We start from the raw sequence: 11,859 nt of genomic DNA on the forward strand, positions 1-11,859 counted from the left end.
GGGCCGGGCGCTGGGAGGTCCGCTCCGGGCAGTGGGAGGTCTTGGCGGGGCGCCCGGGTTTGAGGTGGGGGGGACTCAAGGGGGGGGGGGCTCGGGAGGGCGGGGCGGGGCGGGGCTGCCAGGGGCGGGGCCTGATCGCTCCCAGCCCCGCGGCCGCCGGAGCCGCAGCCCGGGCAATCGCCGCCCGCTGCCGCCGCCGCGAACATGGAGCCCCCGGACGCCCGGGCCGGGGCGCGCAGGGCCCCCAGGCTGCTGGTGCTCGCGCTCCTGCTGGGGGCGCACCCAGGTACGGCCGGGGCAGAGAGCAGGGAGCCGCTGGGGGCGGCCCCCGGGGACCCCGGGAAAGGGAAGGGGGAAGGGGATCTCCTCGACCCCAGGAAGCCAAACGTGGGAGCCCCGGGGAGGAGGGATACGGCAGCACGGGGGATACCCTTCCCAACGAGCGAGCTGGGGACGGCCCGGCGGAGGGGCTGGGCAGACGCCGGCAGGCAGCGGGTTAGTCACCACCTGAGAAGCCAGCCCCCTCCGCGCTCGGGACCAAGGAGCGAAGGGGCCCTCAGCCCCTGGAATCGGAGTCCCGGGACTCCTGCTTCCTCAGACCCAAAGGTCCAGGCCTCCGGTGGCCGGAGTGGCTTCCCCAGGACACAGGAGACCAAAACCCCAGGGCTTCCCTCTGAAAGGTTCTCAAGTTTTGCGAGGGTCGGGGACCTTCCAGCTAGATCGCAGGGAACCACATGCGTTTGAGGCTTCCCCCGATCTGGACTCAGAGCCAGGCTCTAAAGAACTCCCCTCCCTCGCGGAAGGGCTGGAGCGCTGGCCCTGGGCAGTGACGGCGGAACAGTGTTTCCGAGTGACCGTGCCCTCTTCCTGGGGCCCAGATAAATCCACACACCTGCGTGGTGGTGGGATGGGGAGGAGGCCTTGAGGGGCTGGCAGCCAGGGACAGAGAGATGGGAGAAATTAGGGAAGAGAGATCTCTCCATCCTCCTGTCTGTTGCTCAGACTAGCCCCAGGCACCGGCCTGGCCCCACACCCCTCCCCTGGGACAGGCCTGGGCCAGAGGTGGGTGCCTGGGAATCCAGGCCCCTGGCACAAGCATGGCAAATAGTGGGTCCCCAGGGGCAGGGCTGGGTCAAGCTGGGCGGGGAAGGAAAGGGAGGTTCTCAGAAGTGAGAGCTGATGCCAGGATGCCAGCCCAGAGGGTGAGAGAGCATGGTTTCCCCAATGGGAACAGCTCTGTCTGCCAGGATCCTGGGACAGGAGTCCAGCCGCCCCCACTCCCGCTCCCTTCTCCCTCAGGACCCGCCATCCTGGGCCTCACTGCTCGCCTAATCGGAGGGGACACACCTTATCCCCTTCCCTGCTCGGCAAAGAGGCAGAGGGGCCAAGGGGTGGGTAGGGGGATCTGGTGCCAGGCCGGGCAGGTCTGGGCCAGCCTGTCCCTCCCACATTCCTGAAACCTGCCCAGCCCTGTCCCCCCTGACCGCCCCCACACACCCATTCTGCCTCAGCTGCAGCCCCGGCCCCCGACTCCTGACAGAGACCCAGGGGCTGAGAGAGACGGAGACAGACTGTCAGGCTGACAGAGAGGCAGAGACTGTGGGACTAGAGATGGAGACCCAGAGTGAGAGACACACAGGCAGAGGTGGAGAGGCACAGATCCCTGGCGACGTGCCAGGCCCTGCGCAGGGTGCTGGAGGCCAAGGGATGAGCCAGAGCTGGCCCTGCCCTTGGGGGGCGGCTGGTCTAGTGGAAAGCACAAGGACAGGTGCGGTCTTACCCCAGGAGGATTGGATAGAAGCAGCCAGGGCCCTGTGTGGCCCGGGGGAGGAGCCCGTAGTCCTGTGGAGAGAGATGGAGACAAATGCTGATGGGAGGGAGGAGGGGCTGGGGTCCTGGACCCTGGGTCTGAGGGAGGAGGGCACTGGGAGCCAGGACTCCTGAGTCTGAGGGAGGAGGGCACTGGGAGCCAGGACTCCTGGGACCTGGGGGAGGAGGGGCTCTGTCTGGAGGGCTGTCCCCAACAGAGGCAGAAAGAGCTCAGTGGCTCTCCTGTAGGTGCCCAGGCCGAGGTCCACTTATCCGTGCCTTCCCTGGTGGAGGTGATGAAAGGGGAGCCCGTCGCCCTGAACTGCACCCCCCTGGGGGCCCACGACCATTTTGTGCTGGAATGGTTCCTGGTGAGTGCTGCAGGCTGGAGGCCAGAGGGTGGCCAAGGGGCCTGGGGATCAGGGCACCACAGGGCTGCAAACGTGCATTCCCTCCTCAGAGCCCAAAGGACCTAAGGGCTCCATCCAGCTGCCTTTCCATTTTACAGATGGGGAAATTGAGACCCCGCCAGGGGAAGGACACTCCAAGGTCCCCTGGTGTCTGGGCACAGCTGAGACTAGAAAGAAGACGCCCCGTTCAGAGCGCAGGCTCCAGAGAGAGACCATTCAGAGACAGACAAGGAGATAGCGGGAGACCCCAGGGGTGCAGGACTAGAAGGAGAGAGGAAAAAAGAGGAGATAAGAGGCAGAGACACAGGGCTGGAGGGGGAGACAGAGAGAGGAAGAGAGATAAGAACGGAGTGTGATGGAGAACAAGGGATCTGGACCTAGAGAGAGGAAACCGACACGCAGGCCAGGGAACAGGGGACCGGAGGGAGGTGACAAGAGGAGGCAGGTGACCCAGAGAGCAGCAGATGGAAAAGGTCGTGGAGAGAGATAAAGAGACACTGGGGGAGGCAGGCCAGGCGGCCTGGAGCTGAGCCCCCCCCCTGCTGCCCACAGGCAGACCGCTCTGGGGTCCGCCACCGCCTGGCCTCGGCCGAGCTGCAGGGCTCCGAGCTGCAGGGCACGGTGCACGACTCTCGGGGCCGCAGCCCCCCGTACCAGCTTGACGCCCGGGGGCGCCTGGTGCTGACCGAGGCCCAGGTGGGCGACGAGCAGAACTATGTGTGCGTGGTGAAGGCGGGCGCGGCGGGCAGCGCCGAGGCCACCACGCGGCTCCACATGTTCGGTGAGTGTCTGCGGGCCCCCCCCCACAGAAGAGGCGGGTGGGCGAGAGCCCAGGAGAGGGGCTCCTGACCCGACCGTCTCCCCCACAGCAAAACCAGAGGCCACCGAGGTCTCCCCCAACAAAGGGATCCTGTCTGTGGTGGATGACTTTGCCCAGGAGGTACCTCGGGCTGGACCTCAATTCCAGGGTCGGGGGCGGGGGGGACGGGGGTGAGGGGGCTGGGAGGTGGGGGAGGTTTGCACTCCTGCATCCTGGGGGAGGAGAGGGCTGGGGAACCCAGACTCCTGTATCCGGAGCGAGGAGAAGTCCCCAGGAAAGAGGGTCCCCCCCCCCCCCCCGCACCGACCTCAGGGCCCAGGGCCACGCCTGTGTCTGCCTTAGATCGCCACCTGCAACAGCCGGAACGGGAACCCGGCCCCCCAGATCACGTGGTACCGGAACGGGCAGCGGCTGGAGGTGCCCATGGAGGTGAACTCAGGTGAGCGGGCGCGGGAGCCCAGCTGGACGCGGGACGGCGCCGGGTGGTGGCGGGGGGCTGGCTGACCCGCCGCCTCCTCCCTCTCTGCCAGCCGGCTACATGACCAGCCGCACGGTGCGGGAGGCCTCAGGCCTGCAGTCTCTCACCAGCACCCTCTACCTGCGGCTCCACAAGGCCGACCGGGACGCCAGCTTCCATTGCTCCGTGCGCTACCACCTGCCCGCGGGCCAGCACGGCCACCTGGACAGCCCTGCCTTCCGCCTCACCCTGCACTGTGAGTCCAGGCTCGTCCCCACCTCCCGGCCGCGGCCCCCTCACCTCCCTGAGGCCTGGCCCCGCAAGCCCTCCAGGCACCACCCCCCCTCCTGACCTCTGACCGCCTCGAGCGGCCGGAGGCCCACAGAGCCTCGCACCCGAACCACGCCCCGCCCTCTCACACCAGCTCGGGGTCCCGGAATCCCGCACGGACCTGTCGCCCACGCCGACCTCTGACCCTTGACCTGCACTCTCAGCTCAGCTCCACCTCTGACCTCTCTGGTCGCTGATCTCAGAATAAGCGGGAACCTGAGCTATGACAGATGTGACCTCTACCCTTTGACCGACCGCAGCCTTCCCCTGGGCTGGGGCCTGACCTCTCTCCCCTAACCCAGCCCTTGCCTTTTACCCTTGACCTGACCTACCTTCGACCCTGACCGTGAGTCTGCCCTGACCCGTCTTCCCCTTTGCCCTTTCTCTTAGATCCCACGGAACACGTGCATTTCTGGGTGGACAGCCCCTCCACCACCGAGGGCTGGGTACGCGAGGGGGACTCCGTCCAGCTGTTTTGCCGGGGGGACGGCAGCCCCAACCCGGAATACACATTCTTCCGCCTTCAGGTGACTCACCCCGTCGTTCCTTTGGAAGTCCTGGCCCCTGACCTCTGTGACATATTGGCCCCCGCCAACTTCTGACCTTCCACCTGGGTGGCCCCCGGCTTAGCGAGGCGCCTGCCTGTTGACCCAGGAGCTCACAGGACCTCTGAGCCCTGACTTGAGAGAGTCCTAACTCAGCTCGATACCCAGCCGGGGTGGCCCCTGGCCTGGCAGGGCCTCTGCCCCCTTGCTCGAGTGGGCTCCGATCTAGCACGATGCTAACCCGGTGACCCCTGACTCTGACCCGGTTGACCCCGACCCAGCATGACCCCCGCCCCACCCCCGGACCAGGGCGGCTCCTGAGCCGGTTTCCTCATCCCTGGTCACCCAGGACAAGCAGGAGGACGTGCTGAAAACAAATCTTGAGGGGAACTTGACCCTGGAGGGGGTTCAGCGGGGCCAGAGCGGGACCTACGGCTGCAGGGTGGAGGACTACGACGCTGCTGAGGACGCGGAGCTCTCCAAAACCCTGGAGCTGCGCGTGGCCTGTGAGCGTCCCGGGGGGCCGGGCAGGGGGACCCCGGCACCAGCGGCCTCCTCGCCCTCACCCCCACACAGCCCCGCCGGCAGCCCTTTCCACTTCTGGGGTCCTCGTCCTGGTCTGGATGGCCCCCTCTGCCCCCTGGGTGCCTGCCCCAGCCCCAGCCCCAGCCCCCTCCAGTCTCCCATACGAAGCGGCCAGAGAGCTCTCTCCAAGGCACACACCTGATATCCCCCCACTCTGAACCGGCCGTGGCTCCCGAGTGCCCCGATCCACCCCGGCCTTCAAGGCCCACCTGGCTGGCCGCGCCTTTGGCTGACCCATCTCCCCACCAAGGCAGTCTCCTCATCCCAGCCGAGCTCCTCTCGTCGTTTCCAGGTTAACACCCCTGCTTTCTACCATCCACTTTCCAGCCTCCTAGAAAGCCTTCTGAGTCGCCTTGCACCTGAGCGCTGTGCAAAGGCCCTGCTCCTCCTTGGCCCTCCTTCCGCCTCCTTTCCTGGGGCTAGACCCCGTGACCAGGGTTGGGGAGACATCTATGAACGAGACAGCCCAGCCCCCACCTTCACAGAGATCTCGGTCAAGTAGGGGAGACAGGTGGTGAATGCTGAACAAGGTGCTTTGAGTAGCGATGGAGCCCCTATAGGGACTGACGCAGAGTGAGGGGATGAGGGACTGGCCAGGCGAGCGGGGACTGTTCTAGATGGAGAATGATGCAGGCTCCGTCTGTCTCCGTCCCCAGGAAGCAGATTCGCATTCAGAGAGCTGCAGGCAGGAGGTTTATGGGAAGCGCCTTGGGATCCCCACCGATGGAGGCTGGAGTGGAGGCTGGGGAGGGCACGGAAGCAGGACTGGGCAGAGGCAGAAGACTGGTCTCAGTTGTAGTCTAAAGGTCTCAGTCGGCCCTGCAGGGTGCCGGGGAAGCTGAGATGGCCCCACTTGGGGGTAAGGGAGCTGGGCCTTTATAACCCCACACCAACCGGGCATTGCACGTGGCCTGCCCGAGGAAGGGGGCATGACCTTGAGCGAGGGGCTCTCCGCAGCTGAGGCAGTTCCCAGAGAGGGCTGACAGCTGAGGGCTGACAGCTGACATCCTTCTCAACAGCTGGGGGAGAACAAATCCTTCAGCGCTAGAGGGGAAATCTCAGTGTCCGCCACGGGGGGACAGAGAGGCCTCCCTGAGAAGGGGCCGTTTGGGAAAACCAAAGAATGGGATCAGAAACTCGAAGAGCCGGAAGAGGAGCTCCCAGGCCGGGGGAACAGCAGGTGCGAAGGCCCCGAGGCAGGACCCAACAGGGCGTACTGGAGAGAAACCAAGAGAGTAGGGTAGCAGGTGTTTGGGACAAAGGTTGGGGGGGGGGTGGGGGCGTGCGGTGAGAAGTGAGGTTGAGGAGGTAGGTAGAGGTCAGACCAAGCAGGATCCTGGCGGCTTTATCAAAGAATTTGGCCTCTATATACTGGGTAACCACTTCGAGATTTCACACGGAGGGCAGGGCTGACGGGTGTGTGGTTCGAAAAGATCCGTCTGGCAGCTCAGGGGAGGAAGCCTGGCCAGCGGGGACACCGGCGAGGAGGTGGCTGCAAGGTGGTCCGGGCAGTCGGACCCGGACGTCAGAGACGGAGAGAAGTGGGAAGGTCCATTTTGAAGGCAGGGCAGACAGGGGCTCGATGAAAAGATGGGTAGAGGGGTTTGGGTGGTCAATCCGAGAAGGAACACCTTGCCACCACCACCACCCCCCCCCCCACACCGGTCATGCATTAACTGTGGGCCCAGTCATCGGCTCTGGAAGAAGGTGGCTGAGATGGGGCCTGTGTTTTGGAGTTAGATGTGGGCTCAAGGCTTGGCCTGGATGGGAGCCTGGAAAGTCCGTGGAGAGAGAGAGAGAAAACAAGGAGAAACACCTGACAAGCTCTTCTTCTGGTCGTGCACTCACATCTGCGCCCCCCCCACCCCCACCCAGTCGCCCTAGAGAGCCCCTAAGCCGAGTGGGTGAGGGTCTGGGGAAGGTGACAGTCTGTCCCCCCCTCCAGACCTGGACCCCCTTGAGCTCAGCACCAGGGAGGAACTTTCCTTACCCTTGGGCAACAGCACAGCCGTGAACTGCTCCGTGCAAGGTCTGCCCACGCCTGCCCTGCGCTGGACCAAGGTGAGAGAGAAAGGAGCCCCGCGGCCTGGGGACCCTCAGCCTGCGCCCTCTCCCGTCTCTCGACCCCTCCCTCACACCCGCCTGGCCGCCTCCTCCTCTCCCTGCCAGGACTCAATCCCCCTGGGGAACGGCCCCACGCTCTCTCTGAGCTCCATCACCTTCGATTCTGCGGGCACCTACATCTGTGAGGCCTCCATGCCCACCGTCCCCCTCCTCAGCCGCGCCCAGAGCTTCAAGCTGCTGGTCCAAGGTTCGGGATGGGGCAGCTTTGGTGGGGGACAGCGGGCGGGCGGCTGTGGGGGTGGGGGAGCAGGACAAATGAGACGGGTCCACGGCTGGTGCCTCTGTCTTCTGTTCCTGTCCCCTCTGTCCTTGTCTTTCTCTCCCCCTCCTTCCCCTTCTCCGATGCGCCTCCCGCTCTCCCCCCACCGCCACCCACAGGGCCACCAGAATTAAGGGCAGAAGAGACCCAGCCCAGGAGTGAGGGCAGCTGGAGGGAAGGAGATGAAGTCAGGCTGGTCTGCTCTGCCCGCGGCTACCCGGAGCCCAAACTCAGCTGGAGCCAACTGGGGGGCAGTGTAAGGGACCTTCCCCCCCCCATCCCGAGCCCTGCGGGGCCCAGGCGCCCTCCCCCAAACCCCTTGGGGAATCCTGCCCTCTCCCCAGTCGTGGCCAGCCACTCCCCGGGGGACTGGCCGTCTTCACCTCTGCCCTCACCCGAGCCCTTGAGCCCACGGGCCGGGGCTGACCCAAGCCTCCACAGCCAGCAGAGCCGGCCCCCGGAGGGCAGGGCTGGGTGAGCAGCTCCCTGACCCTGAAGGTGACCAGTGCCCTGAGCAGAGATGGGGTCTCCTGTGAGGCCTCCAACCCCCACGGGAACGCCCTGCACGTGTTTCACTTCGGCTCTGGTGAGGAACTTGGGGGGGGCGTTGTGCATAGGACCCTGGCAGGGGGACAGACAGAGCACCGCTGGCTGACCCCCTCCTCCTCCGTCCTGTCCCTGCAGTGGCGCCCCAGACTTCCCAGGCCGGAGTGGCTGTCATGGCCGTGGCCGTCAGCGTGGGCCTCCTGCTCCTTGTCGTTGCTGCCTTTTATTGCATGAGACGCAAGGGTCGCCCCGGCTGCTGCCGGCAGGGGGAAAAGGGGGCTCCGTGAGTGGCCTGCAACCCTGGAATTGACTTCTGTGACCCGACCCCACCCCTGCACCCGACTCTGACTTCGCCTCCAACCTGAACCCCGAACCCAGCCCACGTGGCCAGCCTCAGCTCCCTCCTGTCCTCAACCCCAGACCCAAACACATCCCCGGCCCTGACCCCAACCCCGACCCGCATCTCATATTCAACCCCAGACTCCGAACACATGCCCAGACAGCCCCAACCCCAAACCCGGTTTGTAGCCAACCTCAACCTCTCCAACCCTCAGCGCCAGTCCCCGCCACACCCCTAACCTCACTCTGAAGCCCAGTGTCTCCCTCAACTGCATCTCCGGCCCCTCCCCTCCATGCTTCCCTCGTTCCCATCCCCCCCCCCTTTTTTTTAAGTTTATTTGTTGAGAGAGAGAGAGAGAGAGAGAGAGAGAGAGAGAGAGAGAGATTGTGAGCAGGGGAGGGGCAGAGAGAGAGGGATAAGGAGAATCCCCAGCAGGCTCTGCACTGTCAGTGCAGAGCCTGACACGGGGCTCGATCTCACGAACCGCGGGGCTCACGACCTGAGCTGAAACCAAGACTGAGTCGCTTAACCGACCTGGTTCCTAGGCTCCCCACCTCATTCCCATTCCTAACTGATTTCGTCTCTATCTAACCTCTCCTGAGCCTGAGCTCACGGCCACCCTCCGCTCCAATCCGTAGCCACCTCCAGACCCATCTCCAACTCCTACCGCGACCTACCCACCCGTCCCTAACCCCAAAGCCTTTACCACCCCCCACCCCATCCCCCAAGGTCATCCCAACCGGAAGAGCCCCATCCTCAGTCCTTCCCCCAGGCGTGACCGCCTCCAACGTGCCGCCGTCTCCTCTCCCAGGCCACCTGGGGAGCCAGAGCTGAGCCACTCAGGGTCGGAGCGGCCTGAGCAGACGGGTCTTCTCACAGGAGGCGCCTCTGGAGGAGCCAGGCATGGCAGCGGGGGCTTCGGAGATGAGGTGGGTGAGGGCCTGGGCACCCTGATGGCGGGTGGGGGGAGCTGCGGGGGAGGCGGGGAGGGGTGGAACGGCCCTCGTGAGCACAGGCGCAGGCTGACCTCTCTACCTCGTCCCCAGTGCTGAGCCCAAGGGCCTCCGGGAGGCTGCACTAGACCCGACATCAGAGAATCAGCGTCAGAGAACCAGGCCTGCTCACGCCTCCGCCCGCCCCCACCTTCCCACTTCTCCCCGGCCCTCCCTTCCCTTCCTTCCTCTGCAGGCTGGGCAGGGACCTACAGCAGCCACTGCTGCGGGGAGGGAGGGAGGGGCGGTGGGGAGGAGGGGACCTTCCTCCAGGGAATGTGACTCTCAGGCCCCAGAATAGCTCCTGGACCCAAGCCCGGGACCTGGCCCGGGACAGGACGAGGCTCCGAGGCTCCAAGGCTCTGAGGGTCGGCCGGCTCGGGCGAGTTTTACCTCCCGCCCCCGTTACCGGTCCCCCACCCCACCTGACGTCCTACTGCGTAGTCCGACACTGGATCCGGGCCCCTGCCCCCACCCCAGCTCCCATCTTCTGTGGACGCTGGAGTCCGGAATAAATGCTGTCTGTCACATCACGCCAGGCTGTGGGCAGAGCCTCCTGTGGGGGACGAGACGGGAAGGGGGCGCAGGTGACACTCCCTGCCCCCACCCTCCTTGCAAGACCTGGGAGAAGTCTGATGTCACAGAGAAAGAATAAGAAAGAGGGTGGAAGAGTGAGGCGCCAAGGGTCCAGAGGGCGCTGAGAACCGGCGCCCTCTTGGAGGATGGGGTGCTCTTCCCATAAGGAAAATTCTCAAGTCTGTCTTGCAGAGCCCAAGGGAATTGAAGCTGCAGGATGGGGGGGAGCTGTGGAGGGGATGGAATTAGGGTGGAGCCGCGCCCTCCGGGGGAGGCATGGTGTTTGCAACGGAGGGTTCCCTAGGGAAGGAGGGGTGGCTTAGAGGAACCCACAGAAGGGTTTCCGGGGCAGAGAAGAGAGATAGCAAAAACTGTGAGGCCGGTTAGACTCCCTGAGGCTAAGAAGAGCGATTTGAGAGAGACATGGAAAGAAGGGGAGGTGGGGAAGGGGGTGGACCGCAGAAGCTCAGAGGAGATAAGAGCGAGACAGAGATCTGGGGAGAGAGAGGCAGAGACGGACAAACAGGGACAAGGAGAGCCAGAGAACTGGGACTCAAAGACAAGTACCGTCAGAAAGGGAAAGAAAACAAGGCCGAAAGGAGCAGCTGAGAAGCAGCGGGAGGGGGGTGGGAGATGGGTATGTGTGACCTTGGCCGAGGGGCCACCTCCCGGAGCCCATCAAATGGAGATCAGTCACATCTGGCCAGTGGAGGGCCACCCACCATAAGGCATGCGCATGCCGGAAGGTCTCTGCCCTCTGGCCTCCAGTCTCGGGCAAGTGGTTCTGCTTCTCTGTCCTCAGTTTGCTCATCCACAAAATGGACAAAGTGGGGTCCATCACCGTGGGAAACTGGCGAGCTGCTATGGGAGTCTCCTGGTAGGCGACCGAGCAGCACGCCGGGGTCCCCCCGTACAGAAGAGCTCACCGGCCTAATTAAGATGCTCAGATCCCACTGTTAATTGAATCAGCTTAAAACAAATGAGAGAAGCTGGAGAGAAGAGGTGGGTTAACACACTTAGATCAGGACACGAGTGATCAAAGGTCCCCACCACCTGAGTTCTGGGACACACACAGCTCTGAAATCGTGTCTCACGGCATGGCTCTGATGCCCACGGTGGAGGGCAAACCAGGGGGTTCTGCACCCAAAAGGGTGTCAGGGCCACGTGGGGGCAAACGCCCCCAGCCACGACTGTAGCTGTTTGAAAACCTGCTTGCCAGCCATGGCTTTTACCTCCATGGCTTGGGCACAGGCGTCAGGGAACAAAGCTGGGGGTCACCAACAAGAAGCGCCTATGGACACACAGACACTTGGGGCTGCCTCGACCCTTCCATCCTTCCCATCCATTCTCATTTTTGTGCAGGTTTCTTTTTTCTTTAAGTCAGCTCCCACGCCCAAGGTGGGGCTTGAACTCACCACCCTGAGATCAAGAGTTGCGAGTTCTACCAACTGAGCCAGCCAGACGCCCCTATGTTCAATCCATACTGTCACTGCAGAGCTTGATAACAGGGCTTGAACTCACCAACCGTGAGATTAGGACTTGAGCCGAAATCAAGAGTGGACGCTCAACTGACTGAGCCATCCCCCCTGGCGCCCCTGTGAGTCGCCTCTTCAGTTCCATCCATTGTTTCATCACCTGTCTCCTTATTTGTGTGGTTTTCTTGTTTTCTATATGGCAGAAGTGAATATTTAAAAAAAAATACAGCAGAAACATATAGAGGGTCATAGACTAGTTGAGAGAATTTGATAACCATGCAAAGTGTTTCTACAAAGCCTGTCACAGAGTATGTTTTCGGTATGTGTTTATTATTAGTATCATCATCCGAGGAAAATGGAGGGAAAGAGAGAAAAGCAAAATAGGGTCCTTTGGTCCAGGGAAGAGACCAGGTGGAGAGAGAGAGACCACTGTAAGAACAGACATTGGTCAGGAGGGATCTGGGGAGCTGGAGAGGGGGTGAGCAGATGGCTAGGGGGAGGGAAGAGAGGGGACCCCAGGGAGGAAGGGGGTGCTCAGCACCTGGTCCTTGAGTTAATGAGAGGAGGGTCCCAGCCCTCCTCCCTGGAAGA

At 63.5% G+C, this 11,859-nt stretch overlaps 1 protein-coding gene across 1 annotated transcript; it reads left to right on the forward strand.

Moving 5' to 3' along the window:
* Positions 1-204: 204 nt before the first annotated feature.
* On the forward strand, positions 205-9,750 carry BCAM (basal cell adhesion molecule (Lutheran blood group)). The gene is made up of 15 exons (XM_030299265.1): positions 205-286; positions 2,059-2,180; positions 2,772-3,000; positions 3,089-3,159; positions 3,382-3,478; positions 3,570-3,752; positions 4,217-4,353; positions 4,721-4,877; positions 6,902-7,017; positions 7,126-7,267; positions 7,459-7,595; positions 7,781-7,925; positions 8,024-8,168; positions 9,037-9,154; positions 9,272-9,750. Exons 1-15 carry the CDS (start codon positions 205-207, stop codon positions 9,275-9,277), a joined length of 1,887 nt encoding a protein of 628 aa, XP_030155125.1. The 3' UTR covers positions 9,278-9,750.
* The last annotated feature ends 2,109 nt before the right edge of the window (positions 9,751-11,859 follow it).

Source organism: Lynx canadensis, chromosome E2 (assembly GCF_007474595.2).
Source record: "Lynx canadensis isolate LIC74 chromosome E2, mLynCan4.pri.v2, whole genome shotgun sequence".
NCBI lineage: Eukaryota > Metazoa > Chordata > Mammalia > Carnivora > Felidae > Lynx > Lynx canadensis.